Source organism: Rhodotorula toruloides (assembly GCF_000320785.1).
Source record: "Rhodotorula toruloides NP11 unplaced genomic scaffold Scaffold26, whole genome shotgun sequence".
NCBI lineage: Eukaryota > Fungi > Basidiomycota > Microbotryomycetes > Sporidiobolales > Sporidiobolaceae > Rhodotorula > Rhodotorula toruloides.
The window spans coordinates 122,877-143,841 of NW_015622986.1; the positions used below are offsets into that span (position 1 = coordinate 122,877).

Sequence of the window (20,965 nt, forward strand, 5' to 3'; positions counted from 1 at the left end):
GGCGAGTTGTCGAGGGTCGAGGGTACACCGCCTCGCAACTTCATCGCTCAAGCACCTCGACCTCGCTCACACCGCTCGAGAGGACTGCTGCTGTGCCTCAACGGCTCGCTAGACGCCATGGATCTCCCGCCGCCGAACCAGCAGGTGACCCGCGTCCAGCAGCAACGGCCAGACCTCCGTTTCATCGTGCGGCTCTCCACACACACTGCAGCGACGAGCACGCAAGCTGACAGTCTCCGGGCGCGGACACAGTTCTTCCTCATGATGATGTTCTGGATGATGCAGTCGAACGGGACGCAGGGGCCGTCGCTGGCGGACCAAGTCTCGACGGGAGATGTGTCGGCTGCGGAAGCCTACGCGAACGCGCGGGCAGGGCTGCTGCGACGAGAAGCGAGGCGCGAGGGGATCGCACGGTGGCTCGGAGTGGGCAATCAGACGGGCGAGTGGCTCAACTCGACCTACTTTCCCGAAGTCGCCAACGGGACGGCTCCTCCCGCCTCAAACGACACGGCGTACGAAGCCTATCGGATCGAGAACTACGCTCCTCATTCTGATGGCGAACTTACACCCGTTCCGCCGCTTGTGCGCGACATCTTTGCCGACAATACGCCGAAGGACGAGGGCGACTACCGGCTGTACCAGCAGAACTTGACTGGGTTCGCCAAGGGCTCGTGGCATGCGCGAAGGTTCTCGTTTGAGGAGCTCGGGCTGAATGAGACGTGGCAGGAGACAAGGGTCGTGGTGAAGAAGCCGGAGGAGACGGACAGGGCGGCAGGGAACGAGACCAACGCAGCGGAAGCCGCGACACGACTGTTGCGACGACAAAATGACACAGCATCGACAAACCTCACGACTGTCGTCGACACCTTCAACCGCACATCCTTGCGCGGCTCCTTCCCCTGGCTCTCGTCCCTCACCGCCAACCCCTTCACCCTCCGCAAGACCCACCCAGCGATGTTCAACCTCCGCTCACTCCAGACCTCTGCGACTGGTCCGATCATGCCTCTACCCTCCAACCCAACATTGGTGGACGAGGGAGAGCTGCTGCGGATGAGGCAGGATGATCCGGCCACTTGGCAGGATTGGGAGAAGGAGGGTCCGGCGGTGTACGTTGGAGGGCAGCTGACGCTGAGTGTGCGGGACGAGAAGGGCGTAAACGAGGAGGAGTCGCTCGAGCTCGATATCGAGGCTATTCAGTGCGCTCCTACTCAACCCCCACCTTGTGAGGTCTGTGACTAATCCACTCCTCCGCAGCCTTCTATCGAGCGGACGCGTCTATGGCTACGCAACGCCATCCTTCGTTCGCACGCACATGGTCGATGCCATCTCGCTCCCGCTCATGTCCTCTTCCTCGCCCTCGCCGAACCGAACAGCAAGCGCCATCGGCCACACAGTGCTTAAAGAGTACACTCGTCGACTTGACAAAGGCGTCAAAGACCTCGCCGAAGCAGACCGGATCGAGATACCCTCGTCGAGCGAGCCGGGCGAAGCGGACCCGTCCATCTCGCAGTGCATCTTCTCCCTCTACGGCGCCCTCTCTCCGCTTCCCGCCTCGTACACGCCAACGCAATACGCAGAATGGTATTCCTCGCTCTTCCACCCCACCGGATCCTCCATCGCCCAACCCTCCCAATCAACCTTCTCCGCCATCCTTTCCTCACCCAATTGCGGCCTCGTCCTCTCCGTCCCGTCAGCCGTTCTCTCCCAAACCTCCGAGCTATGGGACTCGGCAACTCGCTTCGCGGGCTGGCTACTTCTCGCGCATGCCGCGGTGCTCGTCTTGATGGTCAGGCAGCTCGAACGCGTGTCGAGAAGGCCTGGAACGGTCGCAAATGTTGCGCCGCAGAGTATTGCGGGAAACTGCATCGTCGACGCGTATGTATTCGTGACGCTGCTCACGATCGGGATTGTCACTGGTGCGTCGTCCTTTGCAGCGCTGCTCGAAGTCTGCCTGCCTGCCGTGCGAAAGGCAGACTTCTGGCTGCAGATCTACGCCGGTGACTTACGTATCTCTTCGCAATACTCGCAGAATCTCGCGCCACCCTCCCCCTCCTCGGCGCCGCCTTCCTCGCCCTCCTCTCATCCCTCCTCTTCGGCACGCGGTACATCGCCCTCATCCGCGAAGGAACACCCGATCGACCTGCCGCTGCTCGCACCGAGCCCTCACAGACCGCTGCCGCGGCAGAAAGCGGTGAGGCGGGTACGACGACGGGAGATGCGAGCGATGAGCGCGAAGGAGTGGTTGTGAGGTGGGCGAGGCGGCAGGTTGCGCAGTGGCGGAGACGGGACACGATTCTCGGTGCGCGCAATTCTTCTTGACGAGCTTACTCGCGGCTGACGGTTTGTGGGCCTGCAGCTGTCTCGCTCGGCGTGGTCGCCTACTTCGCAGTCTCACTGCTCATGCGTGGCTGGACGCCTTTCATCCTCTGGATCGTCTACTCGAACTGGAGTACGTCTACTCTCGCCCCTTCATCCCCTCACGCCGCTGACTTCGCTTGACAGTCCCGCAAATCGTGCTCAACGTTCATCGCGGCACGGCGAGGCAGTCGCTCGCTAACGAATTCGTCATCGGAACGACAGTCGCGCGGCTGTTCCCGCCGTTGTACTTCTGGGCGTACGAGGGCAATTGCTTGCTGGTCGAGCCAACACGTGCGTTGTGATCTTGCGTCACTTCGGACTCGACTCTGCCTCGATGGATTGGCGTACTGATCCGGTGAAGACCCTCTTTGTACAGCCAAGGTCTGGTACCTCGCCGCCTACTCCGTCGCCCAAGCAACCATCCTCGTCCTCCAGTCGCTCTTCTCGACGCCGACATCTCCCGCTACTCGCATCCTTCTCCGCCTTCCCTTCTTCTCCTCAGCCACGACAGGCGGCGGCGCTCGCTTCTTCCTCCCCGACCCGCTCATCACGACACTCGAGCTGCCTTCCATCTCGAGCTGGAACTACCACCCTCGCGAACTCCCGCCTGCACTTCTCGCCGACCTCGCCTCGCAAGAACTCGAAATTGGCGGAGGCGACAAAGCCTCACACGACTCGCACGCGAAGGTTGCGCCCGAACCCGACTGTCCGATCTGTCTCTCGCCGATCCAGGTGTTGCCGACGAAGGACGACGTCGCGCAGGGCAAGGAGGACGAGGTCAGGATGGCTTTCGCGATCACGCCGTGTGGGCACGTCGTGCATACCGAATGCCTCGAGCAGTGGATGATGGTCAGGGCGATCTGTCCCGTATGTCGGGCGAGTTTGCCTGCGCTGGCGACTTGACCCTTGCAACGAGGATCTGTTGTATTACGGATCTTTTGTATCACTTCTCACTCGCGCACTCGCCACGTGGATGGAGAGAATCTAGAGTAAAAGAACACGACGGACACGGCGGCCGGGCCAGCCAACATGTCCGCCAGCAGAAAGCTACGAGGGGAGAAGTATACAAGCGCCGCCAAACCGCCTACTCGTCCCGAGTCTTCGACTTCTTGGACTTTTTCTTCGGCGAGCCGTCCTCCTCCTCGCGCGCACGCTTCTTCTCCTTCTTAGCCTTCTTGCGCGCCGCCCGCTCCTCCTCCGTCTCGCCAGTCGCCTCGTCCGCGCCGCCCGCCGCCTTCTCCGACTTTCGGCGCTCCTTCTTCTCCTTCTTCTCGCGCTTCTTTCGCTGCTCCTCAGTCTGTGCGCACGGCGACCGTCAGTATAAGCTCGCGGAAAAGAAGGACAAGATTGGAAAACGCACCTCGCCCTCAACCTCGTCCGCAACAACCATCTTCTCAACGCCCTCATCCGCTCCCGGCGCCGCCTCAACGCCAGTCGAGATGAGCGTGACGCTGTCGGCGCCAGTCGAGTACGACGCGCCGTTGCCCTTCATGTCGAAGCGCTTTTGCTTCTCGCCGCCGTTAAGCTTGGCTTGTGCGCGGAGAGAGGAGAAGCCGGCGCCGGCCTCGACTGCGGAGCGAGGGCGAGAGTTGTCAGTCACGAGGGAAGGGCGGGCGAAAAGATCGAAAGTGACTCACGTTGCCGCAGGCGAGCCTCGAGCTTGACGCGGTTGTCGATACCGATCGTCGCCGACTCGACCGAACTCTTCGAGTCGGCGTCCGCAAGGGCGTCCAGGCGGACCGAGAGGGCGGTCTTGGTGGCGACCATGCGCGCCATCTTGCCCTTGAGCTTCGTGGGAGCCTGTCCGACCAAGCTGGCGTGGAAGATCAAGCCGTACTTGGGGGTGTCGTGCTTGGTCCTGCGGCGAGAAGGCGAGACAGCGAGACAGAGGCAGCGGCATGGCGTGCATGCGAAAGTGTGGCGGAAAGGCGGAGTCGGAGGAGAAAGAGGAGGGAGAACGGAAGATCGTCAGCGATTCGCTCGCGTCGGTCCACGGCAAGCACGTCAGCATGCAGCGCAGACTCACTTCAGTGCGCGGAACAAGGCCTTCTCGGCACCGAGAATCTGGATGGTCGAGGCGGGCTGCTTGGCGAGCGAGACGAGCGAGCCGGCGTGGGCGATCAAGCGCGCTCCGACGAGCTCGCCGACGAGAGCGGTGAGGTTGGGCGCGATGGCGGCCATGCGGTTGCGGAGGTACTCGTACAGCTCGGTGCGGTACTGGGTGATCGAGATGACCTGGTCGGCGAGGAGGTGGATGTGGGCGAGGTCCTGGTCCGAGATCTCGGTACCCATCGAGACGGCCGCGGCCGACTTGAGCGTCTCCTCGAGTTCCTCGGGGAGGACGTGGGAGAAGTCGGTCGTGGCGTAGTTGGTGCGGAAGCCCATGGCCTTGACGACCTTGGCGTAGGTGATGTTCTCGGTGATGATCTTGCCCATCTCGGGGAAGTGCCAGCCGTACCACTCCTTGACGCGCATCGAGTAGATGTTGATCTCCTTGTCGAGGTCGTCGAGGAGAGCAATGGCCTGGACAATCATGGTGTCGACCTTGTCGGGGGAGAACTTGAGCTTGTAGCGCGACAGCGAGTGCGAGAGACCAAGCTCCATGGTCGCGAGGTCGCGCGGGTCGACGTCGCCGAGGAGCGACGAGAGCTGCTGGCGGATTCCGCGGTACAGCTCGTTGACGGACGAGTCCGAGACGACGTTGATTTCGAGCTTCTTGGCGATCGCGCCGCCTAGCTTGGGCTCAGAGACGGCGAGCTTCTCGTTCTTGAGCTTCTTGTTGCCCGAGATCTCGTCCGTGAGGAACTTCTTGAGCGACTTGGACAGCTTGCCCTCGCCGATGGCAGTCATGTCCTCGACGGCCGACGCGGTCGACGTGAAGCGGTGGATCGCCTGGAGCTTGACGCTGTGGGCGGCATCGTGTCAGCGGTGTCGTTTCCTCCGGCAGTGTACCCATGTCACGACCCGACTGCACCGCCGTCCGCCCTCTCAATCCGCCCTTCTTCCGCCGCTTCGTCCAGCCGTAGCCATACTTCCCAACAATCTTTCTGGCCGACATCCAACACGGAGCAAGCCGTTCAGAGAGCGAGCGCTGCGACTGACAGGTTGTTGGCGCCCTCTGGGGTCTCAAACTCCTTTGCGAGCTCATCCTGCTTGCCCTCGACCTTGGAGTCCTTGATCTTGAAGAGAGCGAGACCGACTGCCGACTCGTAGAGGACCAACATGGTGTGCGAGGGTATGAGACGGGGTGATGAGGACTGGGAGAGAGGGCGGGTCGAGAAATGTGTGTCGCGCGGCCGGAGGAAAGCGTCGCGGCTTGGGTAGCTCGAGTGCGAGTCCTAGCGTGCGAATCTGGCGCAGAACAAGCTCCTGGCAAGCGGTGACAGCGAGTCGACAGGTCGGCGAGCCTGAGCTCGAGAGCGGAGAGGCGCGGCAGCTGAATACAACGTGCCAATACAATCGATTGTATTCGTGAGTTGTATTCATTCACCATTACAACGCGCGCCTAATCAGACTTTGTAATCTGTCTCCTCCGCCCTCCTCGGTCCCGTCTTGCGTGCTGCCCGCGTGCTTGCTATCGGTTGCACAGCTAGAGCACTCGCCTGCATCTCGCTAGGAGCGAACGCATCCGCCGCATCCGCCGACTTCTCCCTCCCCCTCCGTCAACCCTCCACCACCCTCGACCACCTCCGCACCCCAGACACGCGCAGGACAGACCCGGCCATGTCGCTCTTCTGCTCCATCTCGTCCGTACAGCCCCTCCACCCCGTCGTCTCCCCCGCAGGCAACGTCTACGAGCGCGACCTCGTCGTCAAGTACCTCCGCGAGAACGACGGCAAGGACCCCATCACCGGCGACCAGCTGGCGGAGGACCAGCTTGTCGAGATCAAGACGGGTGAGTGCGAGTCTCTGAGCTTGTCTGGCGGGCTGGCCGAGCGAGGCGCGAGCGAAGTCGACCTTGACACTCAGGGTCGACACGCTTGCTCGGTGCAAGGATTGGTGCTCCAGTCGAAGACAGACTGACAAGCGACTATTCCTCCTGCAGCCCCCTCGCAGCCCGCGGCGCCCCCTCGCGCACCCACCTTCACCTCCGTCCCCTCGCTCCTCCACACGCTCCAGCAAGAATGGGACTCGACGATGCTCGAATGCCTCGAGCTGCGCCGCCAGTCTGCCGAGCTGCGACAAGAGCTCTCTCACGCGCTGTACAAGGAGGACGCCGCGATGCGTGTGCTTGCGCGCGTGACGAGGGAGAGGGACGAGGCGCGCGAGGCGCTGGCGAGTGTCAAGGCCACGCTGGGACCGCAGTTCTCGACGGGCGATGGAGCGGGCGCGGAGGATGCGCAGATGGAGGTCGAGCAGCAGGAGCCTGAGGGACTGCCGGCGGACGCGAGGAAGCGGGTCGAGGAGACGAGTGCGGCGTGAGTCTCGGTCTCTTCGCCTTGCCACGCCATGCGAGGCCGCGCACAGTCTATGCAGAAGGGTGGCTCACTGATCTGTTCCACACGCAGACTCTCGGCAACCCGCAAGAAGCGCAAGCCCTCTCCCGAATGCGCCACCCCGGACGACGTCAAGACCTACGCCCAGAGCACTACCATCCCCTCCCTTCACTCGACCAAGCCTCCCGGTATCTCGGCGCTCGCGCTTGCGAAGGAAGGGAACTTGTTGGTTACTGGCGGGTACGTGCCGGTTCGATCGCTCGTTGCGGAGGGAAAGAGACTGACATTTCGCTACTACCGCTGTGGCGAACTTTTGGCGTCACCCAGCCTCGACAAGAACGTCATCCTGTACGACCGCTCGACGGGCAAGATTGTCGCGACGCTCAAGGGCCACACGAAGAAGGTCACGTCGGTCCTCGCCTCGCCCAGCCTGACCGAGGAAGGCATCCCCACGTTCCTCGTCTCGTCGTCGCTCGACAAGTCCGTGCGCATCTGGAAGCCCAACGGCAAGAAGACAGTCTACGAGTGCCAGGCGAACCTTGCGCTCGGAAGCGAGGTCAACCAGCTCGCGATGCACCCGTCCAACTCGCTCGTCGCCTCGGTTCACGCCGACGGCTCGTTCGCGATCCATGACCTCGTCGCCGGGGACAAGCCCCACACCGTCCTCACCGCCTCGTTGCCGGAGGACGCCGCAGCCGGAACCGCCAACACGGCTGTCGCGTTCCACCCGGACGGCGTCCTCTTCGGCGTCGGCTCGTCCGAATCGCGCATCCGCATCTTTGAGACTCTGACGGGCCGCCTCGCCGCGTCGTTCGAAGGGCACGCCGGCGAATCGGACGCAGTCAAGGAGGTCGTCTCGCTCTCGTTCTCGGAGAACGGGTACCTCTTCGCCAGCGCCGCGCAGGGATCGAAGCAAGTCAAGATCTGGGACCTCCGCAAGTTGGTCAACTCGGCCAACATCGATCTCGGTGCTGAGGACGAGAACGCGGCCGCATCGGCTGTCGCGTTCGACTACTCGGCGCAGTTCCTCGCTGTTGTCGGACAGGACGCCCGCGTGTACCAGAACAAGACGTGGGAGCTCTTGGCCAAGAACGACGACAATGCCGCCGAGTTGACGAGCGTCCAGTGGGGCAAGGACTCGAAGGAGCTCGTCGTCGCCGGCATCGACCGCACCGTCCGCTTCCTCTCCAAGCCCGAGTGATCGCCTTCTGTAGTTGTCTCCTCAACCAAAAGCCGTTGCTATACCACGTCGTCAGCTTGTTACTCGCTGAGAACCCTCGTGCTGCGACCCTCGTCATCCGCGACTTGTCCTTCGCCGTTCGCTGCCTCCTCTCTGGCTGGGCTTTGCTTGCTTCGTGACAGCTTGCTTGCATTCGGAGAATGGCTGCTACAGACAGCCGGCCGACCACGGCGTCCTCAGACGCGAGCGAGCCAGTGCTCGTCTCTCCCCCCCACAGCCCAACGACAAACGAGCGAGCGACAACGACGACGGCTCCAGGGCAGACGACGACTGGCCAGACTGGCTCAGCACCTACTCTCGCACCTATCGCGACGAACCAGCCGGGCGCAGCGGACGAAGGAGTCGGTCGACCGCTCACTCACGAACCTTCGCCTATTCCTCCGCCTCACGTCGTCAAGGACACAGCTTCCGAGACGATCACGACGCTCGACCCTTCTCCTGCGCAGAACACGACGCATGGACTTGGCAGGCCCGGGAACGAGGAGCTCACGCACTTGAATGCGCCGCCGGTCATGGGAGGTGCGGAGGGCGTGGTGGGCGAGGCGTCGGGCCTCAGGCCTGAATGGATTGCGAGAGTGAAGAAGGTGAAGGAGCCGGAGGATGAAGCTACGAGGGAAGTCGGGCCGGAGGGGAGTAGGGGTGGCGCGACTATCGAGGATGCGGACGACGGAGACGACGAGGGAGGAGACGTCAGGACTGACAAGGCGTCGGGCCAGTCGAAGTGGCTTAAGAAGGTCAAGGTTGGCGTGGCGAGTATCAAGGAGAAGGCCAAGGACGTGAGGGACTCGGCGGCGTCGTCTATCACCTCGTCGTCAACGAGGGACCGCGCCGATTCCGCCGCGAGTTCGGCGGCCGGTTCGATCCGTGCGAGGAGTCGCTCAATTGGAGCCAAATCGACGGTCGGCTTCGACGTTCCAGACGATGGCGACGCTCCGCCCCCGGCGCCCATCAAACCCGTTGTTACCCGCGTCATTACCGACTTCGAAGGCACGCCCGTCCCGACCGACATCGGCCCGTCTGGCGGTGGTACGCCCACGACGTCGTTGCGCGACGTACCGGTCGCCAATAGCCAGGGAGCGGGATTGGCCCCTCCTCCTGCGGGAGCGAACGCGAGTACGACGACGAGCGTCCGCGACAAGATCCTTGAGTCGCACGACGTGGATGTGAGCTTTCAGCTTCTCTCGTTGCGGTGGTCTGCGCTGATGGGACTCCTCGGGCAGCCTCGCACGACAAACGAGAAGTTCCACTCGCTCTTCAAGGAGATCCCGGACGACGAGGAGCTTATCGAAGGTGCGCTCCTCCCGACTCTCGACAACTAAAGCTACAGCTGGCAACTTCGCTCGCGCAGACTACCGCTGCGCTCTCCAGCGCGACATTCTCGTGCAAGGCCGGCTCTTCGTCTCGGAACACTTCCTCTCGTTCCGTGCCAACATTCTCGGTGAGTCATCTTGATCCGGCAACGTTGCGATGCGTGCAGAAGGCGGTGATCCTCGACGTGTTGTCGCTGCTTGGCAATGCGGGACTCGATGACCAGAACCTAGCGGAACTGACTCTTTCACCTGCAGGGTGGGAGACCTCCTTGCAAATCCCCTGGAGCGAGATCATCAGCATCGAGAAGCGTTTCACGGCCAAGATTGTCCCAAACGCGATCGAAGTCCGCACGCTCCACGCAACGCACACCTTCGCCTCCTTCCTCTCGCGCGACGCAGCCTACGCCCTCCTCGTCGCTGTCTGGCGACACGTACACCCCGAAGCGGACGAGTACCGCGCAAAAGCCCGTGCGGAGCGGCAGGAGGAACGGAAGCGGCGCAGGGCTTTCACGGTCTCGAGCTTGAGGAGCGCGAAGAGCGCCCCCAACCCGGCTGGGATGGCTGACCACGACTCGGATACCGACAACGACGACGGACACGACGAGGACAGCAAGAGCGAGATCTCGTTCGAAGACGAGCACGGGCACAAGAAGCGCCATCGGTTCAAGTTGCGGTCGGGGCTTGCGGCGTTGGGGTTCAACATTGGTCGTGACCGCTCGGCGTCGGTTTCGGCTGGATCTGCGTCTGCATCGACTTCGGCAGGACCGACAGAGGCGGAGAAGATCAAGGCGCAGGCGCAGGCTGCTTCCGCTGGGGTGGACACGCATGCGCCAACGGAGTACACCGGTCCTGAGTACAAGAACGAGGCGCTCGACACGATCCTGTACGCTCGAGAACCGCTACTTGCCGTGACAAGCGTGCTGACACTCGCTCGGGCAGGCCTACGTCGCCCGACAAGGCGTTCAAATTGTTCTTCCTCGACGCCGACTTCCTGCGCAACTTCATGACCGAGAAGGAAAACTTGCGAGGTACGTACAAGGCTCACCATTCGCTCCCGCTCGGGCTAACCCCCGGACGTCCGCGCAGACGTTGAAATCGGCGAATGGCAAGCTCTCGCCGAGGGCGACCTCAAGAAGCGCGAGATGACCTACGTCAAGCCGCTCAACGCACCGGTCGGCCCGAAGCAGACGCATTGTGCCATCACCGACACGAACGAGAAGCTCGACGAGGACTCGTACTTTTCGAATCTCACGGTCACGAAGACTCCGGTGCGTCAGGCGTCTCTCGGCAGCGTTTCGCTCGTCAAGTCAAGACAGTGAGCTGATGTACGAATAGGTCGGTGTCCGCAGGACGTCCCCTCCGGCAACGACTTCTCCACCGTGACCCGCTCGGTGTTCACCTGGGCTGAAGGAGGCTGCTGCCGGGTCCGCGTCACGACCGAAGTCGAGTGGACTAAGGTCAACCGCTTCCTCCGCGGTGTCATCGAGCGCGGCGCAGTCGACGGCCAGAAGAGCTACCACCGCGACCTCGAAACGATGGTCCGCGACTACATCGCTGCTCACCCCGACGAGTACGGCGTCGCTGGCGGCGCACCGTCCGCGGCGGAGTCGAAGTCGGCTGCGCCCGAGGTCAAGGCGACGGACACGGCTGCGACGGAGGCAAAGCCTGCTCAGCCCTCTGGCGGCTTCCTCGGCTCGATCCTCGACTCTCTCCCCGAGATGTCGCTACCAATGGTGGCACTCGCCATCCTCGTCGCCATCCTCGCCCTTACGAACCTCTTCACCCTCATATCCCTCCGCAAACAAGCCGCCATCGCCCGCTCCGTCCGGATCGGCCACCCAGGCGAGGTGTCTGCCGCCGTCTCGCGCGTCTTGAGCGAGTTCAACGACCTGCACACCAAGCGGGTTGCGGGCGCGACGGGCGGAGGACTGGCAGGAGAGGTGGAGGAGCTGGGACGAGTCTTGAAGGGGTTGGAAAAGACGCTTCACGGCGTCATGGGCGACATGCATCGCGCTCTGCACTCGGTCAAGGAGGTGGCCGACAGGACGGAGGGGATCAAGTCGCTCGCTTAGGTTTTCATCTGTTCCTCTCATCTTTCGCACGCATATCCACCTGGAGCACTCTGTACCGCATTCGCTTCCGCTATGTAGCATGTCCCTCTGTTCCTGTACCTTGCATTCGTACCACTCGCACAGACTGAAGGCCAACCAGCAGCGTGAATCGTTACATACAGCACAACGTCTCGTCAAGAAAGGGCTAGTCGGTACAGAGAATGCCTACTCGTCGTCGACGATGGCATCAATCGCAGCCTTCGCTTCCTCCCACATCGCGAGGTTCTGCGAGCACAAGCGGGTCAGGGTGGAGGACGACCGCAGCAAGCGAGGCCGAACGCACCTTCGACGCCCACTCTTTGTGGAAGTTGGCAAAGTCGAGGCACATCTCGCGGATGTCGCCGACCTTTTGTCGCTGGAAGCGGTCGAGGTCGGACTGGATGGTGACGGAGGCGAAGCGGAGGTCGCCCGTCAAGGCTTTGATGGCGTCGTCGAGCTGTCATGGCAGACGCACGTTAGCATCGGATGAGAGAGGTCGGAATGCGCGCAGCGCACCTGGTTGATCTGCTCGCGCGTCTTGCTGATAGTGCTCCGCCGCGTCGACTCAGGATCAGAGTCGACCAACCCCTTGACCGAGTGCTTGAGGGCGCTGACGAGTCCACCGCCGCGCTTCGCCGGCTGCGGCGCCAACGACCCGCTCGAGCTTGGCAGAGGAGGCAGAGGCGCCTGCGCACCCGACTCCGCCGCTGCACCGACCGGACTCGACCCGCTCGGCGGCGAGACAGCCCTGTCTGACCCGCCATCCTCCGTGACGATCCGTACCCGCTCGAGCGCCTTCTCGAGCCGCTGGGCCTCGAGCTCGCTCCGTTCCAGCTCCTCGAGCGTCGCGCGCTTCGACTCGAGCAGCTCGCGCGCCGCTTCGTACTGAAGATGCTTGTTGTGGCGGTACTTGAGCAGGCTCTTGATGATGTTGGAGAACTGCGTGTACTCTTGCAGCGGCTCGGTGAAGTCTTGCTCCCAGTGCTTGAGCTGTGGGTTCAAGAGGTCAGCGAGAAACTGCTGAAAGTGGACCACGTAGACGCACCATCGTGTTCGTGAGCGTGTAGCCCGCATCAACCGCCATTCCCACTTTCTCCGTCGCCTCGTCCAGCCCGCCGGACCCATCCTCGCCCATCCTCAACGCAAACCCATTCAGTCCGCCACCCATCTCTCCCCAATCGCCCGCCGCCTCCGTCCACCGCTTCATCAGTCTCCGATTGACCTTCTCCATCGACCCGGCAAGGTGCGACGAGAACTTGCTCGTGAAGACTTCGCTGTCGAGGAAACGCTGGTCGGGGTGTTGGAGCGTCGCGGAGGAGCTGGGGATGGGCAAGGAGGCGAAGAGGGCGAGCATCTCTGCGTTTGTTGGGTCGTTCGCAGGCGCTTTGAGAGGGTTCTTCGGGACGAGCGTGACGGGAGGAGAGTGGAGGACGTCGTGCCAGGGCGTTTCGGGGTCGAGGAAGCGCCTGAAGACGCGCTCCTGGCCGAGAACGGGGTGCTCGAGCGTGCGGTTGAGGAAAGTCGAGAGCATGCGCCGTCGCCGAGCGATGAGAGCGGCGTCTTCTTTCGCTTTGGCGGGGTTGGCACCGGCGATGGCGTAGGATGAGAGGCTGTTCTTGGGAGGAAGCGGAGGGACGATGAAGCACGGGTGGAGAGTCGCAAGAGCTTGTCGCAGCGAAACGAAGTCCGAGTAGCGTCGCCGCACTTCTCGGGTCTGTGCAAGTGCGCACGCTCAGTCAGGAACAATGGAAGGCATTGAGCAAGGGGAAGCGCACCTCGAAGACGATGCAATAGACAATGTAGGGCGTGCTTGCGCCTTCGCTCGTCTTGAGCGCGTCGACAATCTGCAGCAATGTCCACGAACATGTCAGGCTCTCTACAGCATGGACGAGACAGACAGCCTGATCTAGCCAGCCGCTCTACCTCGAACAGCGAGTGGAAGCGAACGGACCTGAATCGCATCCCTCGCCGGCCTCTGATACACCCTCTGCTGCTGCGCCTTCTTCTTCCGCTCGTCTTCCTCGTGCGCCTCCTGCGCCTCCCCTGCTGGCACCTGCGGCAGCGGCGGACTCGTCACTCCCTCTCCTCCTCGATCGCCGTCCTGCGGGTACGGTTCCGCCGAGAACGGGTACGCAGTCGCTGCAGGTGCAGAAGAGAGCGGTGCGTCGTCGTCTGAGCGCGCTGCGAACCCCCCTGGTGAAGTTGGCGGCGAGGACGCGATGTGCGATGATGAGGTGGGGTCGGTTGTGTGAGAGGGAGGAGAGCTGGATGGGCGAGCGGGGTCGTCGGTGAGCGCTTCTTCGTGGAAGGGGTTGTCGGCTGGGTCGCTCATTGCTGTCTGCTTGAGCGGGTGAGCAGAGTGAGCGAGAGCCTGAGCGGGAGTTGGGACGAGACGAGGAGAGGAGAAAGGGTGCGACGCTCTCGTGGGACTCGTAAGACGAGACAAACGATGTACGATGGAATTACAAGCAACAGTATGTACGGCTCCAGGCGAACAGCAGAGGTGAAGCTAGACGGCGAGGTTGGAGGAGAAGCGACTGCGCAGTTCTTACGGGTCCGCATTGCGCATCTCCGGGCTGCATAGAACCCAATGTGAGTGAGGACAGCACGGCGAGAGAAGAAAAGCGGGACGGACGGGATGTAGTCGAGCCCGAGAACGCGGAAGACGTCCTTCTCCGTGACCGCTTCGACAGGCTCGTCCGTCGTGCGATCACGAATTCCGCCCGAATCAAATTTGAGGTCGCTGCACTCAGAAGCAGTCAGCTGGCGCGCCCATCGTTAGCGAGGGAGAAGAGCAGAGCCCAAGTCCGAACGCACATCCTCTTCGCATGCCTCCTCAAGTCCCTCTCAAACTGCGTACTCCCCGTCCAGCCCACCACCGCGCTCCCCCACTCCCTCCAAGTCGTAACCACCAAATCCACCCTCCTGTACTTGTCCCTCACCCGTGTCGTCCCGTTCGCGGGGTGACGGAAGATGATCAGGGCTTTGTCGAGTGCGTCGAGGAGCGTTGCGGAGCGGTTCGGGGTAATTATGCGGTCTGTGCCGCAGGTTGTGAGGGTTAGGATGCCGTCTTCGGGGATGAGGTCTGCGCGAAGCTGGTTTAGCTCGAAGTTGTGAGGGAAGGAAAGCGTTGAACGCACTCTTCTGCTGCATGCGCTCGACGAGAGCCTGAAGCACTCCACGCTCCTCGCCGTCTCGGTGAGGATACGTGATCAAGATGTCGACATCGTTCGAGAACTCCTTGCCGCGGCGGTACCTTGTGCGTGGTCGTCAGCGCAGGCTTCGAGAGAAGGAACGGTGCAGAGTCACCCTCCACAAAGAAGCGTCTTGAAGCCCGGCTTGATCCTGTTGAGCTGCAACTCGACGAACGCAAGGATACTCTCAACTTCGCTGCGCGGGATCCTGCTCCTTCCCGTCAGCGCTGTGCCAGGGAAGTGAGGTAAGGGGACGCACTTCTCCTGCAAGTCGTCGTAGTACTTGAGGTACGAATCGATGCGCTTGCGGTTCATCGCACGCCGGAGGTCTTCGAGCGTTCGGACGCCTCGCTCGTACAGCTCGTTCGCTTTGGCGTATCCTGGAGTCGTCCGCGCGAGTCAAGCACGTGCCGAGCGTGAGTCAAGGAGAATGAAGCTTGCCGACGTCGTGGACGGAGGTGAGGAGCTTGAGGACCCTGTAGCGCTCCGACTGCTGCACTTCGCCTGTGTCGCCGTTTCTCTTGTCAGCCACACACTTTAGCTGACTTGGAGAGACCTGAGACACACGCGACTCCTTGATGAACCCGTACTCGAGGAACTCCTGTATCTTGAGCGTGAGTTTCTCGCCGACCTGCGGAAGAGGGTCAGCCTTCTTCTTCGCCTCGCGGCGCCTGTCCACGTACCTTGGGTATCTTGGCCGCCTGCTCAACCGTTTCGATCTTGAAGGGTGTGCCGATGATGCAGGACACGGCGGTAGCGTAGGAGATAGACTCTTTCGCATGGGCTGGAGCATTTCGCAGCGTCAGAACAGCCGCTCCTTCCTCGTTCTGCGACGCTCGATGCACGCACTGCCGTACCGCAGGAAGCGGAACTCCCGCAGCGGTTTCAGCTCTTCCACGAGAGCCTGGTTTACGCAAGGACGAGGTGAGAGGCGATGGCAGGCGAGCATGGGGACAGCTTGTTCGTCGTCGGGCGACTCGGTGTCGCTGCTAGGGTCGCTTGCGATGGGCATAGCGTGCAGTCTGAGCCTGTCTGAGCTGTGAGAGCGAGTTGGTCGCGTCGAAAAGATGAGGAGGCGAAGGTTGGCTCGGGTGAGTTGCTGCTTGCTCGAGTGGCGTGTTGCGGTGCGTGTGAGTGCATTACTGCTCGTCTGGACAAGCTTAGTCAGCTCGTCTCACACCACCGCACATCTTCGCCTGCACCCGCTGGACTTCGACCGCTTCCTCGACCCGCTCACTCTCTCGCTCTCTCACTCCGTTGCTCGCTTGGACTCCTGCTTGTCACTCACACACTCTCAATGACCGCACTGCCCGAGCTGCTCGTCCCGCCAACTCCTCACGGGCGCTCTCCCCGCCCGACTCGCAAGATCTATGCTGAGGAAGACATGCCGCACTGGCTCGCCAGCGAGGCTTACGCCAACGTCGAGGCATTCATCGCGAGGTTGAGGGCCGCAAGCTCGCACGAGGCGCCGCACTCGCAGAGCCAGGTGCGTCTCTCCCGCTCCCACCCGACTTCACGCAGAACAGACGCTGACTCTCTCTGCTTGCTCCGCAGAACGCCGGACTCGTCCTCGACTTGCTCAAACAGCTCTCTGCGTCCCTCACAGCCGAGCAGAACGGCAGCGGGGTCGAGCGAGAGTCGAACCTTGGCTTCCAGCGCTGGCTCGACCGCGCAGAAGAGACTGCCAACCTCGTCCACGCCGACCTCGTCGACTCGTCGCTCTCGTCCGCCCTCCCCGAGCTTCGCTTCCAGTTCCGCTCGTCGTTCGGATCTCCACAACGCCTCGATTACGGAACCGGCCACGAGCTGTCCTTCCTCGCCTACCTCCTCATTCTCCGCCTCTCGGGCGTCATCAGCGCCGAGGACGAGCCCGCCATCGCCAAGCTCGTTTTCCCCGCCTACTTTGACCTCATGAAGCAGGTCGTCAAGGCGTTCAGGCTGCGCGAGGCGGCCAAGATGGGAATCTGGGGAGTCGAGAACGGTCACCTCGTCTACGAATGGGGCGCGTCGCAGAAGCGCAGTGAGTTTACGCACATTCGTCAGTCCTGCCGCGAGTTGGCGCTTACTTACCCGTCCTGCACGCAGTCCACCCCTCGAAGCGCCCCGTCTCGCTCCTCTCGACTCCCTCGCTCAGCCCGCAACATATTTCCTACCTCTTCCTCACGACCCTTCTCCACATCAACGCCGGCTCGACCTCCCCCGCCACGTCGAACGGCGACGAGCCCGACGGCCTCTGGCGCCTCTACCGCGCCGAAGTCCTCCACCGCCTCCCCGTCATCCAGCACCTTCACTTCGGACCTTTCTTCCGCTGGATCCGTGCGGGAACCGCCGAGGTCCTCCCGAGCTCGGGCGACGGGCTCGACGACGAGGAGAAGAAGCAGTTGGACGAGATGCTCAATCAGCGCGTCACGAGCGAGGGAACCGTCGCGCCTTGGGCACTCCCCTCCCTCTCGGGTGAGAAGACCCCCTCCGAGATCCTCGGACGCCTCCCGTCGCCCGCTCGTACGCCGCCGCGCTCTGCCTCGCCCGAAGAACAGCGGCGCGACTCCCCGCCTTCGCCAAGCTCGAGGACCAGCCCGATCCCGAGACCGTATAGCGAGTCGCCGGGTGGCGCGGCGCTCGGGAGGAGGAGGATGTCGAGGTTGAGCATCAGCGAGTCGTTGGATGAGGACGAGAGGGATGAGAGGGAGTAGGCGGCGAGGTCGGGCGCGCTTGAATGGCTTGTTGTGTCTGTAGCATAGGTCGTTCTGTTGTTCTCGCTTGTTGCAACGCATCTCTCGTACTCGCACACGACACCGAGAGACGACTTTCCGCTCGCGCAAAGGAAGAATTGCCCTTTCCTCCTCCGCAAGGCCTCACGTGGCCCTGCGTACGCTTGCCTGCACCCAGAATACTGTCCTCGTAGTGATGGAGCAGCCCAGGTCGACGGTTGCGAGTTGACAGACCGACACTTCCGCTCGCCTTCTCCTCTTCCACTCCCCTCACCTCGCTCATCACCGCTTCGCCGCTCGCGCTGGACATCTCGCTCGCTTCCCGCTGTCACCCTGCGTCGCCCAAGCGGCTCCGGCTGCCTTGCGGGACAGCGGCTCACTCGCCCGCTTTTCTCATCAGCGCGGAAGACTTGCTCTCTCAGACTCGCTCGGGCGCTTGGATGGGGTGGGAAACAGCGCAGTCTTGCAGCTATGGGGTAAAAAGGGTGGGACAACAAGTGTTGGGTCGGGAAGAAAGTCGAAAGAGGGTGGCTGTCGAGCGGGCGACGACGGGTTTACTGGCCGAAACCGTAGAGGGTCTTGCCGGCGCGCTTGAGGGCGTAGACGACGTCGAGCGAGGTGACCGTCTTGCGCTTGGCGTGCTCGGTGTAGGTAACCGAGTCGCGGATGATGTTCTCGAGGAAGATCTTGAGGACGCCACGGGTCTCCTCGTAGATGAGGCCAGAGATACGCTTGACACCACCACGGCGAGCGAGACGGCGGATGGCGGGCTTGGTGATACCCTGGATGTTGTCACGCAACTGTTCGGCGGGACGAGCAAAGTGGAGGTCAGCTTCCCCGTCGTCTGCTACGAGCGCTCGAAGGGATGGATGGACGCACGATCTTGCGGTGGCGCTTGGCACCGCCCTTTCCGAGACCCTTGCCACCCTTTCCACGGCCGGACACTGTTGCGGGAAAGGCGGGACGAGGTCAGCTCGGCTCGGTCGCTGTTTGAGCTGGAGGGAACGCACTGATTGATGAGTTGGTTGTTGGGGGGTTGAGGTGAGAGAGGAGCGTGAAGAGACGGCGAGGCCGGTGTGCTTGTGGTGGTGGGAAGAAGGGAGAGAGAGGAGCGTGGCGGAGGACGAGTTATGAGGCGCGCGGGAAGTGGCCTTGTTTGGCCAGCTCTAGAAGGTGCGTACGAGAATTGATGCGGATGTACGCATTACTAGGCTTATTGTGACCTAGTAAGACGCACGAGCCTAGGTATTGACTGTTTGGCGCGCGCGCGGTCGATCAACCTCGTCGCGCAGGCTCGTCGTCCCTCTCCTTCCTTCCCACCCGTCCGAACACTTTCCGACTACCCGCGCCTTCACACCACCCTCACAACCTACCAACCCTCTCCTACAGAACCATGGCCCGCACCAAGGTGAGGAGTTGTGATCGTTTCCGTCGCCTCCGCTTCGCGACTGACAAACACGCTCCCTCTACAGCAAACCGCCCGCAAGTCCACTGGTGGCAAGGCCCCTCGCAAGCAGCTCGCTGCTAAGGCCGCCCGCAAGTCTGCCCCGGCCGCCGGTGGTGTTAAGAAGCCTCACCGTGTGCGTCTCCTCCCCTTCGCGTCTTCCCATCGCCAATCGCGCACCTTGTTCCCTTCCACCTCGTGCTGACTCGTTTCGTCGTTCTCGCCAACAGTACCGCCCCGGAACCGTCGCTCTCCGTGAGATTCGTCGCTACCAGAAGTCGACTGAGCTCCTCATCCGCAAGCTCCCGTGCGTCCGCCGTTCGTTCCCACGTCAGCCTGGGCTCGCCGCTGACCTCTACTTTGCCTTCTTCGTCGACAGCTTCCAGCGTCTCGTTCGTGAGATCGCCCAGGACTTCAAGACCGACCTCCGCTTCCAGTCGTCGGCCGTCATGGCTCTCCAGGAGGCTGCCGAGGCCTACCTCGTCTCGCTCTTCGAAGACACCAACCTTGCCGCTATCCATGCCAAGCGTGTTACCATCCAGCCCAAGGGTGCGTCGCCATCTCCTCTGCAACTTACGTCCTTCAGCGGCTGACCTTCCCGCTTCACCCCACAGACATCCAGCTTGCCCGCCGTCTCCGTGGCGAGCGCCAGTAAGCGCATCGTCGCTTGACTTGGCTGGCAGGAGGAGTTGCCAGGAGGAGTTTCGTCTTTCACCCGTCGGCCGCCGATTCCCAACATTTGTTGTCCCTTTTCACCACCCCCTTCGAATAGCTGCAACACTTGCGCTTGATCTCCCATTCCTTCTGTCCGTCCGAGCGAGCGAGACAGACGCTTTCAACCCAGCTCGAGCAGGCTAGCGAGAAGCACTCGAGTTGCTCGCCGAACGTCTCAACTCGCCCGTCATCAATGGGGCATGCCATGCTACATTTTCGTGAATGCTATGAATGCTGCGACTACGGGAACCTATGCAAGGACGACCGCCCTTCGCCTCAGCCTCCGATGCTCCTCTTCGCAACATGCTTCAGTCCCGGCCACTCATTGACCTCGTCGTGGGAGAGCGGTCCTCCCGCCCAGAAACCCGCGTCCAACGTCGAAGGGAGCGGTTCGAGCGGAGTCGACGTCGAGGAAAAGGCGAGCGGGACTTGCGTGCGAAGCGTGAGGCGTGAGGGGAGAGGTGAGTCGAGGAGCGTGTCGGCGGGGTTGACGAGGAAGGCGGTTGCGAGGGTTGAACGAGCGGGGATGTTGAAGAGTGCTGGGCGAGTAGGGGAGGGCGGGAAAGCGAGTCGACCGGTTGAGAAGGCCGAGGGAATGGAAGGCGGCGAGACGGGCAGAGGTAGAGGCGGCGGGCGAAACGGCGTCGGCGCGAGCCTTGCGGTGAAAGGAGACGTCGGCGGCGTGTCGGGCGGCGAAGGTGAGCGAGAGGGTAGGGTGCAGGTGTCGATCGACGAAGCAGGAGACGGCGAGCGAGCTGCGTGGCGGGAGTCAGCGAGCTCGACGAGGACCGGGCGTTTACGGCGAACGCACCTGGCTGCTCGGCGGACGTGTCGACGGTCGTCGAGGCGGACGCGCTGGGCAGCACCGCGACATCCTCCTCCTCCGGCTCTTCCGCGCGCTCATCTCGCGCCACCGCATCGCCACCGCCCCCGCCCTCCGCCCTCCCCTCACCCCAGTAGCACTGCGCGCCCCGCCCGCCCCGCGCAGCCTCGAACTCCCTGTCCTCGCTCGTCGCAAAGACTGACGCAGCCGAATAGACGCAGCGAACGAGCGAAGTGTCGCAGCCCTTTGCGGCGGCGGCCTTGAGGCACTGGACACATGCTGGACGGTCTGCGAGCGGAAGCGAGGGGGTCAGCGCTGAAGAGGGAACAGCGAGTCCGCAGTGAAGGGCGACGACGAACCACTCGTGCACTTCGTCTTGCGCACTCGACCTGCCAAACGACGACGAGCGGGGTTAGTACGACGTCCAGCAGCGAGTTAAGCGAGGCAGGAGACGCGCAACTGCCGCATGAAGCCTCCTTCGTCTTGGTGCCGGGCGGAAGCGGATCCGTAGGCTTGACCTTGGAGGGCTTCCTCAAACCCGACTTACGACGACGACCCGACTTGCCCATCGTCCAAGCGTCCGCGAGTAAAATTAGTAGAGAAAGGGAAGGGAGAGGAGAGAGCCGAAGCCAGAGTACGATGGTG

At 62.5% G+C, this 20,965-nt stretch overlaps 10 protein-coding genes across 10 annotated transcripts; 5 read left to right on the forward strand and 5 right to left on the reverse strand.

The window, feature by feature from the left end:
- Positions 1–117: 117 nt before the first annotated feature.
- On the forward strand, positions 118–3,261 carry RHTO_04177 (zinc finger, RING-type protein; the record flags this gene model as incomplete). The annotated part of the gene is made up of 7 exons (XM_016417845.1): positions 118–186; positions 253–1,196; positions 1,255–1,916; positions 2,030–2,299; positions 2,357–2,449; positions 2,503–2,649; positions 2,735–3,261. 7 exons carry the CDS (start codon positions 118–120, stop codon positions 3,259–3,261), a joined length of 2,712 nt encoding a protein of 903 aa, XP_016270761.1.
- Positions 3,262–3,442: 181 nt separating this feature from the next.
- Positions 3,443–5,582, reverse strand: RHTO_04178 (nucleolar protein NOP58; the record flags this gene model as incomplete). The annotated part of the gene is made up of 5 exons (XM_016417846.1): positions 3,443–3,655; positions 3,719–3,927; positions 3,996–4,216; positions 4,385–5,263; positions 5,461–5,582. 5 exons carry the CDS (start codon positions 5,580–5,582, stop codon positions 3,443–3,445), a joined length of 1,644 nt encoding a protein of 547 aa, XP_016270762.1.
- A 499-nt stretch (positions 5,583–6,081) lies between these two features.
- RHTO_04179 (pre-mRNA-processing factor 19) lies at positions 6,082–7,995 on the forward strand (the record flags this gene model as incomplete). The annotated part of the gene is made up of 4 exons (XM_016417847.1): positions 6,082–6,253; positions 6,404–6,776; positions 6,867–7,034; positions 7,122–7,995. 4 exons carry the CDS (start codon positions 6,082–6,084, stop codon positions 7,993–7,995), a joined length of 1,587 nt encoding a protein of 528 aa, XP_016270763.1.
- Positions 7,996–8,174: 179 nt separating this feature from the next.
- On the forward strand, positions 8,175–11,416 carry RHTO_04180 (gram domain protein; the record flags this gene model as incomplete). Its single annotated transcript, XM_016417848.1, has 7 exons — positions 8,175–9,197; positions 9,255–9,324; positions 9,383–9,472; positions 9,600–10,227; positions 10,284–10,372; positions 10,431–10,612; positions 10,694–11,416. The coding sequence occupies 7 exons, from the start codon at positions 8,175–8,177 to the stop codon at positions 11,414–11,416; spliced, it is 2,805 nt and encodes a 934-aa protein (XP_016270764.1).
- Positions 11,417–11,620: 204 nt separating this feature from the next.
- On the reverse strand, positions 11,621–13,766 carry RHTO_04181 (sorting nexin-41; the record flags this gene model as incomplete). The annotated part of the gene is made up of 6 exons (XM_016417849.1): positions 11,621–11,680; positions 11,739–11,891; positions 11,951–12,424; positions 12,480–13,148; positions 13,210–13,278; positions 13,386–13,766. 6 exons carry the CDS (start codon positions 13,764–13,766, stop codon positions 11,621–11,623), a joined length of 1,806 nt encoding a protein of 601 aa, XP_016270765.1.
- Positions 13,767–13,982: 216 nt separating this feature from the next.
- On the reverse strand, positions 13,983–15,640 carry RHTO_04182 (beta dna polymerase; the record flags this gene model as incomplete). The annotated part of the gene is made up of 9 exons (XM_016417850.1): positions 13,983–14,010; positions 14,070–14,177; positions 14,252–14,519; positions 14,575–14,690; positions 14,744–14,836; positions 14,888–15,008; positions 15,196–15,259; positions 15,312–15,412; positions 15,478–15,640. 9 exons carry the CDS (start codon positions 15,638–15,640, stop codon positions 13,983–13,985), a joined length of 1,062 nt encoding a protein of 353 aa, XP_016270766.1.
- A 285-nt stretch (positions 15,641–15,925) lies between these two features.
- RHTO_04183 (phosphotyrosyl phosphatase activator) lies at positions 15,926–17,321 on the forward strand (the record flags this gene model as incomplete). Its single annotated transcript, XM_016417851.1, has 3 exons — positions 15,926–16,114; positions 16,183–16,648; positions 16,714–17,321. 3 exons carry the CDS (start codon positions 15,926–15,928, stop codon positions 17,319–17,321), a joined length of 1,263 nt encoding a protein of 420 aa, XP_016270767.1.
- Positions 17,322–17,893: 572 nt separating this feature from the next.
- On the reverse strand, positions 17,894–18,350 carry RHTO_04184 (histone H4; the record flags this gene model as incomplete). The annotated part of the gene is made up of 3 exons (XM_016417852.1): positions 17,894–18,139; positions 18,219–18,283; position 18,350. Coding segments are annotated over 3 exons (312 nt in total).
- Positions 18,351–18,732: 382 nt separating this feature from the next.
- On the forward strand, positions 18,733–19,438 carry RHTO_04185 (histone H3; the record flags this gene model as incomplete). Its single annotated transcript, XM_016417853.1, has 5 exons — positions 18,733–18,747; positions 18,812–18,919; positions 19,014–19,090; positions 19,163–19,332; positions 19,398–19,438. 5 exons carry the CDS (start codon positions 18,733–18,735, stop codon positions 19,436–19,438), a joined length of 411 nt encoding a protein of 136 aa, XP_016270769.1.
- A 335-nt stretch (positions 19,439–19,773) lies between these two features.
- RHTO_04186 (uncharacterized protein) lies at positions 19,774–20,889 on the reverse strand (the record flags this gene model as incomplete). The annotated part of the gene is made up of 4 exons (XM_016417854.1): positions 19,774–20,252; positions 20,309–20,608; positions 20,680–20,709; positions 20,868–20,889. The coding sequence occupies 4 exons, from the start codon at positions 20,887–20,889 to the stop codon at positions 19,774–19,776; spliced, it is 831 nt and encodes a 276-aa protein (XP_016270770.1).
- Between the last annotated feature and the right edge of the window lie 76 nt (positions 20,890–20,965).